Source organism: Ciconia boyciana, chromosome 6 (genome assembly GCF_034638445.1).
Source record: "Ciconia boyciana chromosome 6, ASM3463844v1, whole genome shotgun sequence".
Taxonomy (NCBI): Eukaryota; Metazoa; Chordata; class Aves; order Ciconiiformes; family Ciconiidae; genus Ciconia; species Ciconia boyciana.
In genome coordinates this window covers 34,535,073-34,552,318 of record NC_132939.1, presented here as the reverse complement: position 1 = coordinate 34,552,318, position 17,246 = coordinate 34,535,073, and the positions used below count along the sequence as shown (strand labels likewise).

At 39.5% G+C, this 17,246-nt stretch overlaps 1 protein-coding gene across 5 annotated transcripts in view; it reads left to right on the top strand.

Moving 5' to 3' along the window:
- The window catches only part of ZFYVE26 (zinc finger FYVE-type containing 26), a 53,348-nt gene that overhangs the window by 6,138 nt on the left and 29,964 nt on the right, over positions 1 to 17,246 (top strand). For all 5 annotated transcript variants that reach the window (XM_072864209.1, XM_072864208.1, XM_072864206.1 and 2 more), the window contains 15 exons: positions 991 to 1,121; positions 1,978 to 2,142; positions 3,276 to 3,364; positions 3,653 to 3,813; positions 7,083 to 7,265; positions 7,849 to 8,502; positions 9,889 to 9,978; positions 10,704 to 10,772; positions 11,402 to 11,553; positions 12,891 to 13,089; positions 13,412 to 13,675; positions 13,858 to 13,977; positions 14,254 to 14,418; positions 15,385 to 15,612; positions 17,034 to 17,139. In XM_072864209.1, coding sequence (XP_072720310.1) covers positions 991 to 1,121; positions 1,978 to 2,142; positions 3,276 to 3,364; positions 3,653 to 3,813; positions 7,083 to 7,265; positions 7,849 to 8,502; positions 9,889 to 9,978; positions 10,704 to 10,772; positions 11,402 to 11,553; positions 12,891 to 13,089; positions 13,412 to 13,675; positions 13,858 to 13,977; positions 14,254 to 14,418; positions 15,385 to 15,612; positions 17,034 to 17,139 — 2,776 coding nt within the window. The remainder of the gene's footprint in view (positions 1 to 990; positions 1,122 to 1,977; positions 2,143 to 3,275; positions 3,365 to 3,652; positions 3,814 to 7,082; positions 7,266 to 7,848; positions 8,503 to 9,888; positions 9,979 to 10,703; positions 10,773 to 11,401; positions 11,554 to 12,890; positions 13,090 to 13,411; positions 13,676 to 13,857; positions 13,978 to 14,253; positions 14,419 to 15,384; positions 15,613 to 17,033; positions 17,140 to 17,246) is intronic.

Here is a 17,246-nt window from a genome sequence, read left to right as displayed (position 1 = left end):
TTCCATTTCAGGCCAATAACAGTTCAACTACCTCAGTAATCCCAAAACGTTCGAACCCCTTAATAGTGGAAAAGAAAACTTCTAGAAGTGGAAGGAGATGTGGAGTGGGCCAATATCCCAGCTGGAAAGAAGATGCAGTTTGATTACCTGCTCGCTCACCAGAGCCCAACTGTTGTTTTTGTACTGGCTATAACTTCACAGCTTCTGTCTAGCTCCCTATGACTGGTACATTTAATTGAAGATCTCAGTTGAAGCTGAATGGCAAGTAGTGCCTGCGCTCTTGTAAGGAAAGTGGCAGGTGAACATGCAAGGAGGGAAAAGCTAGAGTGCCTACCCTCTTTTGCTTGCCTCTGTATGCTGAGGTGTCAGTCAGGTTGTATCCTCTCTCCTCCCTTCACTCATAGGGATTGCTGAAGGGAAGTTCAGGCTGGTGTGGTGTGGCAGGCTCTGGCATTTCTGATAATAACTACAGTTAGTGCTTCCTCATGGGGAAGAGAAATGGAGATATGGATACCTTCACTCTGACTGGGAGTAGTTCAATTCTCACTTTGCCCAGATCTGAGAAGTTCCTGTGCTGGACAAGTCTTTGCTAAGGCCCTGCAAAGCAGCATTGTGTCTCAGAGCACAAGTGAGAATTCATGCAACATACAGATAAGATGCATATGACTAGAGAAAGAAAGGCAGTGTGACCTGAGCTAATGGCAAACAACCTGTGTGCTGAACAGGCTTTTGCTATGTTAACAACTGTCCAGACAGTTTCCTGGTTTCCTATCTGACCTGTTTATTTTCTATCAAATTTCTCTGCTTGGCTTCCTTGTTATCCAGTAGCAATATCTGAGAGTCTGAACTTTTAGCATGTAACAGCTGGTTAGTATTTGAAGAAATGTTGAGTGTTTCTCAGCTTAAATTAACAGCAATTATGCCTCTTTCAAAGGTACCCCTCTGTACTGGAATGTAATCTTATTGTGATTTTTTAAATTTTTTTTTTAGGGTCATATGAGCAGCTGGATTCAGAGCGAACTGTGATGAGTTTGTTCTCAGGTCCCAAAGAGGCTCCTTCTTGGAAGACAGCCTATTTCTACTGCTTGAGCAGCAGCAAGCACTTCCTGGAACAGATTCTGGTACGGCCGTAAAATCATTAAGAGGGAAACCCAATGGTGCTAAAGTCAATCCCTGCATTGAACATATCTTGGCGGTGCACAGAAGCATTTTGTATTCAAATAGTGTTTACTAAGGGTCATGACTTACAGGAACAAGGAGGTAACTGGTGATAACTCCCCTACTTACAGCTGTGTGATGAACTCAAAACATTCAGTGAGACTTTTGGAAAAGCTCATCTGCATGCAGACAGAAGATTAGATCTTCAGGATTTAAGAAGTCCTGTGTTCTGCTTGTAATTTTGTTGGATATACCACTTGATTTACCCCATGACCTTGAACTCATTGCTTTGCTTTTCCGATGCTGGTAGACTTGCAGGAGTGAGACTAGTTTGCATGGTAAAATTTATGTTTTGAAGAGCTTGAGGACTTGGTGAAAAATACTCTGGTATGAATTAAATTATTTGAATGTATTTACATAGATAGAAGAAATAGAATACAGGTAGGTGGTCACTGTTAAAGTGTGAATTTTTAAGGTTGAACATATTTCCACTTCTAAATAACATGCTCATTCAAGTTGCTTACATAATGCCCTTGACAGAGACATAATCAATAGAAAGAACGTAAAGATAATGTAGTGAGGAAGTATGAGTTGGCTCTGTAGTAAGCATTTGAAATGATGTTTTTTTTTTCTTCAAGACGGTTTCACTGAAGAGTAACCTGATGGCTTGGAAAATACAAGTTTAGGGAAGTTCCAGATGCAGAACTTCACTATTTTAGTGAAGCTAATATTGAAATGGCTACTCACTTACATAACCTGCCAGGCATTTTGGGTGTCTGCATTTTGGAAAGATAATTACTTCTTCCTTTTGTTTTCTAGGTGACTGCATTAACTTTACTGAAAAGAGAAGACTACTCAGGCCTGAAGAGCTTATTGAGGAGAGAATTCAACCCCCTTAGTCGCCTCTTGGTATTGCTAGGATGGACTCATTGTCAAAGCTTGGAATCAGCAAAAGCATTGCTATGGACTCTTCACAAAACTCAGGTAAATCAGCAGAAAGCAAGTGGCAGTATCCCAGTCTGAGTCCAGATAATGCAATTTGTTTGCAAAAATAAAAATAAATAAAAGCAGGGAGTTTCCAGTAAGAATGTTAATCTTTCTCAAAATGGAATTTAAAAAGCTAAGATGTTACATTGTGTGTAGGTAACGTTATTGGACGCTTGCCTTTCTTCTTACTCCTCAGCTGTGAAGGAAGTATGATTGCCTAGGAGATTCTGAAAGTTTCTCTTGCATAAGCTCTTCAGCTTTTGCTGTTAACATAAGAGAGAGAAAGACAGCAATGGTTGTTGATTAGTTTTGAAAAGAGCTGGGGGACATTTGGTGTCATTCCAGCCAGTGAGTTATCCCTGGATAGTAACTAATTCTGGTCACAACTAACCTGAGTTCAGCAACGGGGTAGCTTGGAAATTTCCCATACCCATTCTCAAAATGAAATGATAAATGACAAGAGCTGTGACTGAAAGATCCACCTTGTTTGGGGGGGTGTTTTCATCTCTGAAGAAGAGAGAGGGTTCTAACTCTGAGGGTGTAGTTGCAATTCAGATGACATCTGCCTGCAGGCAAGTGGCTTGGACGACAGAGCTGGGGAGACAGGGAACCTTGCACTGCTGGATCATTGGGGCAGATCTAGGCTGGTATTGTGTTAAGGGAGTTACCATCTATTGGTAATAGACTGAAGGTAGCCTCTGCAAAGTGAAAGTCTTAGATCTGATTTTAGCAAGCAGGCATCTGTAGTAGAAAAGCACATGGAAAAGGAGAATAACTATCTGCTACCCAGTATATCATCTGTTCTAGTACATGATTAGTTCTAGAGGTTAGTGTCTTAGACTGTTATTAAGAAGCGTTAATTTGCATTTTGAAAGCAAACGTTGAAAAGGGACGTAGCCACCTTTTCATGGTCTGTAAGTATGTTGAGTGGAGGCTGACTGATTTTGATGCTCCTTCAGAATAGCCCTGCCTTGCTGGCTTTGTAATAAAACTGTCAATTTTCTGTACTTGAAAGTTACCATCTGGATAAAGAAGTCTTATGAACATCCCATATGTGCCACAGGCTTGGTTCTGCTGTTTGACTAGAGGATTTGTTGTAAAGACGTTCTTCTATTTGTCTTTCCATTTAGGATCTGTGCAATGATTCACTACTGAAAGATTTCTGTGATGGGCTGTGGGCTCAGGTGGAAGTTCTTGAATGGTGCATACAGCAAAACAGGTAAAATGATCAGAAAACCAAGCCAAACTGTCTTGCCAAATCTGCCTATTATTCAATTTATGTATGCAAATAGAAACTGTGTTCTTTTCTGTGAAGCTTGTCTAAACATCTCCTAGTGACTGTGTATCACAAGCTCTCAAAATGGCTTCATGGGCATTAGTTATGCCATTTGTTTTTCTTTTTAACTGCAGTAGTTTGGTTGAATCAGAATTAGAGTGGGAGAAATGTCTTTAAACATGGCTGAGAGACCTAAATCTGTGCCACGTCTTTGTTTGTTCTCTCTTGCAGTATTACTATACCAAGGAAGATTCTTTTGCAACACTTGCACAGTCTAGATTGCCACACTGCAGTGTACTCTCTTCATCATCTCACTAATCTTCTGGCACTGAATGAAGATGATGTTATTGAGCTTCTTCAAAAAGTTCCTGCTAGAGACCAACAGATGCAGGGTAAATGTGTAGGGTCATGAGAACACAGAAAAACCCTGATCCATTGAGTATGTGCTGCTCAGTATTTCTGCCAGGAAGAATTTGTTCTTTTGACCTACTTCTGTAAATAAGGAAGATACCGCTTATCAGCTGTTTTGCAGAATAAAACTAGAGAGCATGTGGAAATTATTTTAGCATCATTTTGGGGAGTAAATTGTCTCCCAAGAAGGAGTTGAGATCTCTTTGATCTCACAAGGACAGATCTCTGAAAGAGCTTTTTCAAAATGGTAACAAGACTTTGCACATGCTTATAATATGTGCTACGCATTGTAACTTATATACTGTATAACACCCTTGGCTTGAAAAGTAAGTGTATGTTTTGGATTTTGGCCGTCTGTGAACTTAAATTTAAAATCAAAGAGCAAATCCAGCTGAAATTGACAATATGTCATACTACAGCATCTTCATTTTTGAAAGATACAAAATGTTGTGGGTTTAGTTTTTTTCTTTTAATATTAAGTCTTACCAAATCTACTTTAACATTAAAATCAGTAAGGCTTACCTACAGACTGTGTCTACATCCCTCTTGCTTCACTTCTCTTATCTTCCCATGTTCCAATTTGGTGCCTAAAATACCCGAGATTACTAAACACATTAGTTCACTTAGAAGTGACTCTCCTTGTACACTCTTTTGATTGCGGCCTATGTCCAGGTTCAGCTGCTGCTATTTTAATGCTGCTTTCTGATAATGATACAGAAACTCAGTCTTCCTGCATGTACTAGAACCTAAGAAGCTGCAATTTTTTGTGCCTTATTCCTTCTATGGATGAGAATTTATACATGTGTAATTTCAATCTGAGTTGCGTGGAGAGCTCTCAGTGATGGATCTTGCACAGATTTTCCAGGTTGCCTAGTGGGAAGCAGTTTTCTCTCCTTCCAGTATCATATTAAGATGTTCGTTTCCAGTCCTATTTTTACAGGTTTTATTGTTAAAATTATCGTGACAGTTGTCTTGAATAGTCTTAAAAGACGTAGTGATGGAGACTCTATATAGATCTCTGGTTTCAATGTCCTGCTTTATGAAATTAATTTTTTTTGTTGTTACTGATGTTGGTCTTTTTAATCAGTTCTTACATTTTAATTCTCTTCAGCTTAAATTCTGTCAAAATCAAAACAGGAAGAGGCAGTCCCATCGTATCTTCTGGGAGCTGCATGACTGTAGCAAAAGAACTCTAGCTGTGGTTTCTCTTCTTTTTTCAGATCACCTTAATTTACGGAACTAGTTAATGGAAGACAAGTCCTCCCTCTCTTTTTCAGCCCAGTGATTGTTATAGAATTCAGATAATTCTATAAACACAGTTTAATAGAATCTCCTTTAAAATAATCTATTTGAAACTTAAAGGGAGGAGAGGAGTCATGAAGTTTTGATTTGTCTGATTTGGTAGTGTTAACAGGCCTTTTTCTCCCCTCTCCCCATGTACTTCCCCTTCTTCTTCTTTGACACACATCTGTCAGCTGCAGTAGTGAAACTAAAGTAGTGGTACTGGTTGACAGTTGTGGTCAGGCACCCTTCAGATCAGTGTGTAACACTAGCTTTGATCAGTCACACTAACAAAAGAAATGATGGGCAGAAGTTTCCTCATGAGTTACAGAATTCAAGAATAAGGTGTTAATATTTCTGGCATAGGAAAAACAAGCGCTTATAGTTAAGGGGTAGTTCTTCGGTATTGGTACAAGGAAAAGGGTTGGTTTAAATGTGGATACTGACACAGACTCACTGCATTCAACTCTTTCCATGTGGGAGGCAAAAGTGTATTAAACTTGTGTTTGATTACCAGTGTGTATTTTGTAGTATCTCCAGCTAGCTGTTTCTCTTTTTGAGAGGACTGTATTTATCAGATCTCTGGCTTCACCTGCCTGAAGCCCTCTTAAGAGAGTGGTATTGAGAGCTTTTTGGGTGCTAGTGTAGAGCTGCTGGTGAATTATAGCATTTCTGTGGCCATGTGGGTTCTGCAAAAGATTCATACTTGGATGTTTCCTCAGTTCTGTCTGCTGTCTACATTATAGTTTCCACCATGGTTGCTGTTTAGAATTGCAGTGATAGGGAATAATTGGTTTCAAACTGTTTGTGCTCTCAGGGCTTTTGTCTTGGCTGCTCTGTAGTTTTCAGAAGAGTTCAGGCTGGTGGTTTTCTTTGAAATCATGCTCAAGCCGTGTGGAGGACAGTGCTGAAACACTTTCTAGGTAATGCTATTCAGTCCCAGAGTTCGGATGGGGACATTATCAGTACGTCGAACCAGTGCTTTGCTTAAAAAACTTTGCTAATACTTCCTGTGTGTGACAATAGGCAGAGGGACGGTCTACCCCTTGTATAAGAATATAGGATAGTGGATTCAAGCACTAATTTAACACTGTCTGGGGTTTTCGGTTTTTTTTGTTGTTGGTTTTTTATTTTTTTTTAACCTTTGTACAGTAGTTGGATAATTCATCTAAACCCAGCATAACAGAATATATGACTCTATATTGTGGTCTTAGGTGAAGGGGATGATGATGTGACTTTTACATAATTTGCAGCTCTGTTCTTTTGTCCTAAGAAGGGATCATGTCTCTGGCATGTAACACCTTCTTTCCTCAAAAAAAAAGCAAAAGGGGGAAGGGGTGGGTGTAGTGCTTCTCCAAGTTGCCTTTATCATAAATGTGTGATGGACACTGTACTACTTAATCAGTTGCAGATTGTATATGATCTATACGGCCAGCCATTGTGGATAGAATCAACCATGATATCTGTTTATTAGTACAAATCTGTAGAGATGGTGGTATTCTATTCTCACTATGGTCATAGCCAGTCTACACTGTCTCCCTATGTATCTACTGTGTGATAGAACACAAAATTCTAAGATGCTGAAATGAGACAGGGTCTGTCCCTGTGTGGTAAATGCAGCAGTGTGGCTTAACCACGTACCTCTAATGAGACTTGTCATGAGCAGATTTTGATCATTCTGTGCTGTAGCCAGGTCCTGTAACACAAATTCACAGAAAATTTCCTTTTCAGAAAGGGATCCAGACCTGACTTTTCTGTGCCCATCTATTGTGGGGGTTTTTTTTGGTTTGGTTTGGTTTGGTTTTTTTCAAACGTTGTGAAGTAACAGTGAGATAGAGCAAAGCTGGGATGGAGGTGACACTGGGGAAGAACAACTGGATAAATATTGCTGTGTGGGAACTGCAGGAGAAAATTAACTTCTTTACTTGTCTACATCCTACCCCCTCACCACCCTTATTTCCCTCCACAGCAGCAACACTCCCTAACACCCTGAGTCAGCAACGCAATCTGGCACTCTTTCGAGCATTTTGCGCCATGAAGTATGCTATCTATGCTCTCTGTGTGAATTCACATAAGCATTCCAAGTGCAAAGATTGCGTACACAGCCTTCTTGGTGATATCCCTGAAGATGCAACTTTTGGAGAACCAGCAGGTGATTGGCCTCCTTTCTCAGGTTCAGTAGCTTGTGCTTCTCCATTTGCTGGGCTCTGAATTATAATTTAGGATTCGGATAATACTGCACCCTGCGTACATATGATGCTTTTATTCAGTGAGCTATGAATACTTTGCAAACAAGTATGATGGCATTTCTTTGAGGTGTTATTACCTTTAGTAATAATAGATATGAATAAGATACCTGCCTTGTTCTAGAACATTTAAGGTAATTGTATTAAAAATATAGTGCAAAAATAAGGAGATATTAGATATAGGATGGTAGTGGCAGGGATGCTTTTGTAAGAGTTTATGATTTCCCAGAGCTAAAACTGATTTAATGACTAAAATGGGTATAATCTGACTTTGTACATCATTGCACAAGGTGATAATTGGCATTACTGAGAGGGAGGAGGCATACTACCTTTTTAAATGTAAAATGTTGGACATATATCTATTTGATTTGTGGAGGAATTATTGTCTCTGAGCCACTGGGACCGTTCCCTCTTCTAGGGCAAAGGTTGGAGGAAGGAACTCCTGGAAAATGTTGTAAATGTTCTTTATTTTTGTTTTTAATTATACAGATTGCTCTTCAGTATTTCCTCAGTACCTTGCAAAGTGTCAGCAGTTCTTAAGGAGTGTTCCTGCTCCTCTGCGCCTGGAGGTTTTGGAGAACATCTTCTCCTTGCTTTTTGTTTCCTACAGTGACCTCCATACTGAGACTCTTCTACCTGAGGACTATGCAGAGGATGATGATCTTGATAAAAAGAGTACTACTGTGAGTGTAGAAGGCAGTGCTAGTCGGCGGTCTTCCACCTCAGAAAGTCCACAGCGCCTAATAGAGGCTGAAAAGAAATTAGAGAGGCATCTGCTAGCTGCTCAGACAGTTCACACAGATACCCAAGATCTTCATGACTCGGTGTTAGGAGGCAAAAGCTGTGAAACCTCTAGGCTGAGCTACCTGGATCTGAAACACTTCACCAGTGGTGGTACTGGATTTTTAGTGGATGACATGGCCATGGATGCCTTCCTCACATTGCTTCTCAACCATCTGGAAGAAATTCAGAGTTCTCTCCCATGGGACTCCAGTAATGTGCTTCGTGAAGAGCTGGAGCTTGTCGAGTGCTTGAATCTTTCTGCAAGCAGAGATGCCTTTGGAAGTCGTGTGTTACAGTTTTCGAAATACCTTTCTGAAGCTCACTGGCGATACAAGGTGGTGATGAGTAACAGAAATGCAGGTAGGCTTTGTATTTGGCACTTTCTGATATATCAACACTGTTCTGTTACAACTGTCCAGGCAGTGGTCTCAAGACTAAATTCCCTGAGCATCTTACTGAGGGAGCACATTTTGGCAAATACTGGGAGAGTGACCTAGTTGGAGATCACGTGGTTCTTGCACCATTCTCCAATAGGAGTGATCTCTATTCTAATTAGAAAGTTTGGGTTTTCTTTTTTCGCTCCCCTTTGTGGACACACTGCTTCAATTTGCCTGTCTTTCTCCCACCCCTTCATCACAAGTTATGTTGATAGTGCAGTGATATGACGGGTGGTGATGTGTGATCCAGTGCAAGCCAGATAGGCTCATCTCATTAATGGACAGATCGTTGACTTAGCCTAGTCTGGAAACATGTTAGGAACATGTATCAGAGGAAGTTGGATTATTTGGGGATGCAGACCACTCCTCAGGAGTAGCTAGACCAACGCAGTCAGGAACATATTTCCCACCCTTCTCCATATCCTATAACTTGTTAGTGCTGCTACTATCAGATATCTGCTTGTATCATAGTGTGGCTTCTTATGTATCTCGGACCGTGCAAAGTCCATGTCCCAAGAAAGACTGGGCAGTGTGGACCTTAAATGTTCCAAGTTTCTAAACTTGTGTTCAACTATTTCTCAATTCTCCCCCTATAAAGGAGGGGATGTAATGGGACTTATGTTTGAGTAGGCAGCCCTTAGCGTTTCTGTTGGACAGGCAGCAGCTTTCTGTGGGATTCTGTACTTTTGAGTCCTGACTCCTGACAAATGATGACAAATACTTGGGGAACACCTTTCAGGGAAGGGTGGCTGGCTTTTCTTGACAACACTGCATATCTCTTGGATTTTCTGTCTCAAGAGCTGGCACCCCCATTACTTGCTCACTTCCAGAATTGTTGACTGAGTCAGAGTTCATACTACCCTGCATTACTGAAGAATTTGTTGTTTCAGCAAAACCTTAATGACAAATCAAACTGTCTTTTACTGTTTTGTTTCTTATTCTTGTTTCTAGCTGCTTATGTACTTGGACTATACCTATTTTTCTGTATAGTTAGAATAATAGAATCATTTAGGTTGGAAAAGACGCTTAATACTCATCAGGGGTGCGTAGAAGGTGTAGTACATTCCAAGCAACATTGGATGTGGATGTGAAAAACACAGTATTAGTTGAATTGCATCTAAATTACTTCAAGGTGCTGGTTTAAATTTTACTGTAGAAGAGCTCTTAGCTGAGATCAACTGTGTTTCTTTTGGAGATATGCCATCATAGCTCTACCTATGTAGATGTGCTGGTAGTCCTTAAGGTAGACAAAAAACTGTTTATGGCCTGCCCAGCTATTTGGTAAGGTTTTTGCTTAAATTTTTTACAGAACATCAGCTTGCAGCTTCCAGGAGATACTGCTCTTTAATCAGATGCTCCAGCTTTAAGAAACGAAGTAGATCTCAAAGGTACAAGACAGGTGGGTTGAAAAAGTGACTTAGAGAAGACATCTCTGAAATGTGCATAATTTTGCTGAGCTCATAGCTGAATGCAATTAGATTTAATGGACTAGGAGTAGAGAATTAGATTTATTTCCTTTAGTTTTCTAACTGGTTTGAAGTGTCTTAGTCCAATTCCACTTGGATTGAGGTTGTTTTCCTAAAGCTCACCTGCACAACTGAAAGGTAATTAATTTTAAATTCTGGTAAGAAAATAACTTCTTTCATACATAGTCCGATTTGGGGCAGAGGAGAACTTTGCAACTACAGTACCAATTCTTCCCTTTCTCCACTATATCCAATGACTGTTTGGTATATTTTCATTCCTATCACAATAGTATCTAGGATGTGAATTTACAGGAATCTGTGGCTTAAATTGGCAGCCTTAGGAGAAAGTTGGGTTCCTCACCCTTTTTCTATTTAGCCTTTAAAAGGTACGTCTGGTTTTGGAGTGGGATGTTCCAAAATAAGAAGCTTTAAAGTATCTGACATGACTCACCAATGGGCCACCCTAACAGTCTCTTGCCTAGCATTTTCTTCAAATCAGCAGTTTTTGCATTTATCATAGGCATCAGTGATGGTTCATTTGTGAGATACTTTTGAATATCTCTTGCTGTTGTCTGATCTGTTATTTGCAATAAGTTTTAATTACCTTGTCTAGCAAAAGTGCATTTAATGTGCTGGTTTTGATTTGTTTCCATTTTAGATGGGAAAGAGGGAACTTCCAGTCCATCATTAGAAAGTACAAGTAGTGAGCTGAGCACCAGTACTTCAGGTAAGCCACAGAAGTAGTATTTCTTTGTCTTGTCAATGTGCATGATTAAGTATTTGCTTGACTAGTTAATGTGAATTACTGTTCTATGCAGGAGAGAATTAGAACTTTTCACTTCTCAGAGCTCCCATTTTTGGCTGACTTTTTTCTAATTAGAATAGTATATATCTCTTCTGGAATAAGAAAAATAGATTTTTCTTGATATTTTTGGCTTGCAGGAAACAGTATGCAATGTAGTGATGTGCAAACCATCAAAAAAGCTAATAGACTGGTAGTTATGTAACCTAAGGCATGCTTAGGCATGCAGAATTGATTTAATAGGTCCAATACTTAAGACATCTCCCTTACTCCATATTGAACCAGTGCCCTAGCATTGCGTCCACATTATGTAGCCACAAAACAGTGTTACACTTGGATGAGATCCAAACTGAAAGTTCTGACCAAATAGTGAAATAGTATGAAAATTTTTAACAAGATGTTTATGTTGAACTTTTTACCCTAAAACTTCCCTGCGACTCTGCTCCTATATTTTTGTGTTAAATATGTGAAGTACTCTTATCTGATAGTTGGCTGTTATCTGGTGAAATGTTTTTTTCCATAATAGTGTACTCATTAATTCTGTTGTCTTGCAGAGGGAAGTACCAGTAATATGTCTGGCTCGAGTGATTTGGAAAGCAGGGTGAGACCACATCAGCAAAACCCCCTCATTCCTGTCATGCTTTCCCCACCAGAATCACTGTTAGTTTCTTGTGTTTTGAGAGGAAACTTCGTAGAAGCCCATCAGGTAAATGAGTTGCATGTAGTTTGTGCAATTAAAAATCTAATTTGGTATTGACGTTTGTGGTTGTGATAGCTGATGAAATTCCTGCTTCTTCTGTGTTAGCAAGCATAGGGCTGAAGCATCTTCATTCCAAGTGAAAGGGTCACTTCAGAAGTAGAAGCAAGTGAAAGGAACAAAGATATTCCAAACTAACATCCCAAGGATGCTGAGGTTTTTTCTCCTTGTTATATAAAAATGCTTTCTCTAAACCTGGGTTCTCAAAGTGTGAGAATGTTTGAGAGCTGGCCAAGCTTAGTGTTTCAGCTGAATGAAGAACACAAAGAGTTCATGTGAAGCCTCATGAGGAAGCAGCATTCAAACTGCTTACTTTAGTCAGTGAATCAAAACCATGACAGTCTGCCACTTGTAAGCTCAACAGGAACATGCAAATGTATTCCTTAACCAAAGCAGAGCCAAAGCGGTGATTACATTTATTTGAAGGAGGTATGTTTTGAGGCTAAATTCCTAGTACTGAAAACAGGCAGAAGGACTTGAAATTGACAGTCTGCACATTTGTAGTTCTTTGCTCCCTCATAGCTGTGCGTACCTTTCTCTATGTGACTTTTGGGCTGATGCTCTGAAAAAACATCTTGAGGTACATCAGTGATAGGATCCTCTGCAAAAAGCAGTGACCTGGTTGTGAGTTTCAGATAGCGATATGGGAGAAGTTAATATCATTTAAGCGTTGCATTAGCAGCAGGTTACTGCTCGGCTCATTAGTTCTGTTTGACGTCAAGCATGCCACTTCATCTTTTCCCTACTTATAAGGCCAAAAGAAGCATATTGTTTTGCTTTGTTACTTTGAATTTCAGTATCACTGATGATAAAGAATTCGAGCTTAGTTTGTGTTCTGTTGTTGGTTTATAATAGGAATTTGCACAGCTGTGCTTATCTACTCTGTGTTTAAATTTCTAGAAGGTATTCCTTGCTGAATAAGAATTTGTTTAAAATAGTTTACCGTGGAGGCCCAACTTGATAGATTTCTCTTGTTACATAGTGTATTGAAATCATGAAGAGTCCTTCTGAAAGGTGTGGTTTACAAAAATTAATTCAACTCTAGCCTTGCAGCAAATAATAGCTGAGCTTTATAAAAATAGTTGACTCTAAGGTCCTGTTCTTCAGGCACTTAAAACTCTCTAGAAAAAACCCCACCATTTCAGCCTGCTGTGTCTGTGGGGACGTTTTTCAGTTAAAGTATCTGTTTTGTTTTTATTCCCTCATCTCCTCTAAAAACCCTCAAAGCTCTTTGACCTTTGAAAACTTCTTTTGACATGCTCTGTAATTACATCTATTTTTGAAAGGTGGCTTTGATGTTTAATCTGGATACTTCACCTTGCTATGGTGAATTGGTTTTCATGGAGCGCTACCAAGAGGCGGTACAAGAAATGGCAAGAGTGGAGCACAATATTGAGAATCAAGCATCAGATGGCACTGGAGGCATCAGGAAATCTGGCAGTGGCCGTTCTACGCTGCAAGCTATTGGGAACGCAGCAGCAGCTGGTAAGGACTGGGTTTTTTGGGTTCTTCTCATAAAAGGTGAGGGAGAAGTGGAAAATAGGAGAAAGCAATTTGAATACTGTCATAATGAGTGCAACAATCGTTCAGAAGAGTAAGTGTGGTTCTTTGACTTAAAAGGAGACTAAGAATGCTGAAATTGGCTGTTGATGCCCAATTAGTTTTATCCATTCTGCAGTAATCAGTCCATGAAGCAGGCCACCTATTGAATTATTTTCCTAAAGAATTAGAGAATAATTATCCATGACAGGATCTGAGATAAATATGCTGTTTAATTAGTGATTGTGTGTTTTGCTGACGCATGTAGGTATGGTATTTTATTCCATCTCGGATGTTACTGATAAATTGCTTGCAACTTCTGGAAGTCTTGCCCCTACTCTCCAAGAAAACTTCTGGATCAGCAACATCCAGCTGGAGCATACTGATGCTCTGCGGGAAGTCCTTGAGGACCTCAGTCCTTCAGCAATGGCGGCTTTTGACCTAGCTTGTACTCAGTGCCATCTTTGGAAGACATGCAAACAGCTTTTGGAAACAGCAGAAAGAAGACTGTACAACAGCCTTGAAACTCGGGGTAGGCTTTTAATTTTTGTGTTTATCAACATGGGCCTGGGAGCAGAAAATGCCTCTCTGTGCTGTGTTGTTTGTGCTAACACTTGAGTCTTAATTAAATCTTATTTTGTACTTTCATGTTAGTTTCTCCTTTTTCCACTCCTAACTTTTATTTTGTCCTCCTTTGCACAATGACTTTTCCAGGCCACCGACCTGACTTTGTTTTACTGCACTCTGAAGGTGTAAAGGGTTTCCCAGCAGTTCTCCAGCAAATAAGTAAAATTCTCAACTATTCCTGCACATCACAAGGGCAATCCAAGCCAGGTAGTATGCTTTGCTGGTAAGATTTTTTTTAATTGAAATGTGCTTAAATCAAATTCTTGCCTTCTGTTGCAATGGAAATTTGAACTTTAAATTTTTTAGCTTAGTATTTAAAACAAAAAAGGGTGGGGGGGCAAGCTCAGTTCTGAGTAAACTGAAACACTTTTGAATTTGGCAAACTAGTTGTATTATAATACAATTTTGGTTCTGTGGGCCTTTTTCTGTGCAAAAATATTTCTGTCTTTGTTATAGTTGCTGTTTCTTTCTCCCTCTTTGTAGAGGTCTCAGATGAGAAAATAGGGAGTCATTTTCGATGCAGTATTGTAGACCTTCTGCAAGCTTGCTACCCTGCCTTGACTGAAGAAAGCATTATTAATGAAATTGTTTTATCACAAAATCTGGATCAAATCCTAAAAGCGCTGACATGTGTTGAGCTTTCTGTGGGTGAGTTATTTTTGTGATCGTGAAGACTGACAAATGGATCTAAATTTTTGTTTTGGCCTGTCCAGACAACTATAAATCTAGTAGTAATGTTCTTTGACATATGCATAAATACATATTTTTTAAAATCATAAATGCAAAGTGTAAAATTTATCTGTAATTCTTATATTCTGAGCATTTGTTTTCAGAGCTAAAATTGTGAACTTGCCAGAGAAGAAAGGAAAATATCAATTAGTACAATTGAGGTTGTTATTTGTCCTATTTTTCTTCAGTCCTAACAAGGAATTTTTAAGTGTATTTTAACCTGACAGCTTGTAGATAATTAGGTGTATCCTTACTGTTGCCTTTTTTTTTAATAAAAAGGAGATAAACTTATAAAACTACTGTAACATAATAATACCTTCCAGTTTTCACAGGGGTATCATAAAACGTCTCATTCTTTTCTGACGAAGTCTTCCACAGTTGCCTTTTCTCAGAGCTCTCTTCATTATATAGCACTGGAGTGTTTTCTTATGTTTTTTGTTTTTCCTCCATTCACCAGATTTCTACATGGCCTGTAGGTGTTTGTAAAATATTTAGACATATTTGTATGTTTAATGAGCAAAAAATTTAGAAGAGCTCTAAGGGCTAAATGTTACAGAGCACAAGGACTGGTCGAGACCTGTGTTTTAGAATAAGCTTATGTGTTAATGACACACAACTAGATATATTTTAGGCCTGCCTTAATATATTTCTAACTTGTCAGAGGCATGGTTACCAATTTAGATGAACCATTGATTTATTCTGCTGTGAAAATCTCTTGCTTTCAATAAAATTATCATGCCCAGACTGAGATCTGTAATTGCAGAGAGGAAATTAGGCTAAAGCATCTCTCTCTTCCTTTTTTCCCTCTCCCCCCTGGCTTCCCCTTCCTCTTTGGCATTTAATACTTACTTGAATCTTGGATGTATGTCTGTTTTCTTAAACCAGACTCTAAAGGGAGCCTGCTTGGCACCTTGGTGGAGCAGGCTTCTCTCAAACCTACGGAGCTGCAGAAGCACCTGGTTTGGAATCAAACACAGCTCCTGCTGAGAACTCTTGACCAATATGTCCAAACCATGCCAGAAGGCAACATGCAGACAAACTTTGTGAAGGCCTTCTTTGACTACATCACTACACTGGCTGCTGTTGTGTTACGAAGCCTGAATGCAGAGCTAGGTAAGGGGCTTCAGCTGGAAAGTCTGAGCCTAGGTGATGATACCCAGACTGTGTAGTCTGGCCTGATTCTGGAAAGTAATTGTGCAAAAATTGTTCCTTGCCAAATGTGCCTACTACCTCTACATAGTCAGATCTTTCGATTTCAACTGATTATTGCACTGTTTTTTTAATTATATTTCTCAATGCCTTGGCCACCCACAGCTAAGATAAAAATAGCTGATGGCAGTAGGAAAACAAGAACAGAAATGTTAACTACTGACCCAGATTCTGCACTTAGTTTAGACAAAACGAACAACCCCTGACCTCCCAAAATTCTGATCGCTACCCTGTAAGGCAAGGTTGATTTTTTTGCATCCAGTGGATCAGCATGCTGTGTGCTTTTCAGCTCCCATAGAGGCAACCGGTGCCCTGCTGCACCACAGGGATAAGAAGAGAGTGTGTAGAAGGCTATGCAGAAGTAATCAGGCAGAATTTTTTCATAGAATCAGCAGATGATGGTGGTCCATGAAAAGAAATGCACCATCAGCACATAAAGCTGTCAGAAGGACAGAACAATTCACTGTGCTAGGAGAAAAAACACTTGTCTGTTTTTTAAAGTTGACACTAATTGAGCTGCACTAATGTAAAATACCACAGTACTGATTTCAGAGAATACCTTCCCAAGAGGATAAGAAAAAAGGGCAAAGGTCTGTTTTCAAACATGCTGATTCAGCTCAGGTCACTACCATGCCAACCGTAAGTTCTGTATGGGCATGACTCAATCCTCATTGACTAATTGCCAAAGGCAAAAAAAATGCACAATATTTAAGGGCTGAGTGAGTTTTGGGGAAACTTTATTGTACTGCAAGATAAAAAGAAAAGGTAAACTTATGAGAATCTGTTCAGAGTTACTCAACATAACTCAGTAGTGGATACAAAGGCTTTTCAGCAATACTAGCTGGGGTTTCACTCCTTTTGTAGAAGTAGCTGTATGTATGTGACTTCCCTCTGCCTTTGCTCACTTTGACTTGAATAGAGCATGGACTCGCTAATCTACATCCAGAGACTCCTCAGAAACCAATACTGCGCATTTTCTGTCTCTCACCACAAATACATGTTTTAGTGAAAGTTTGAAGCAGAGTTGCTAAACTGTTTGAACCTAGATCTCACTTAAAGGCCGAAGAGTCTCCACTCTACCTGTTTTGGTAATAGGTTCAGTAAAATGTGAGCCAGTGGTGCCAGGTTTGAGAGGCATATCATAATCACAAATGCCTTGCAATTTACTCTGGATTTTACCACAGTAATGTGAATGTGGACCTCTGAATTTAGTCAGAGGTTTCAGACTCAGACTTTTAAAATTTGTGGTCCTAAAATAAGACTTGGTTGATGTATTCAGCTAATGTGTTTGTGTTATAATAAATGTTCTGATTTTTTTTTTAAAGATACGTCTGCAGAAGTGCAAGTGGGGAACCCTTTCATACTGTTACAGCAGAGTCCATCTCAGCTGCTCTCCCAGCTTGTGTTTGAGAGACAGGTTCATCCTGACAGGTTGGTGCTTTTCAGATTATATAATTCTCTAGGTTATTTTGGTGTTGGTGACTTTGGACCTCAGCCAGGATTAAATTCTTCTCTGGCTACTTAGCACAGGTAGTACA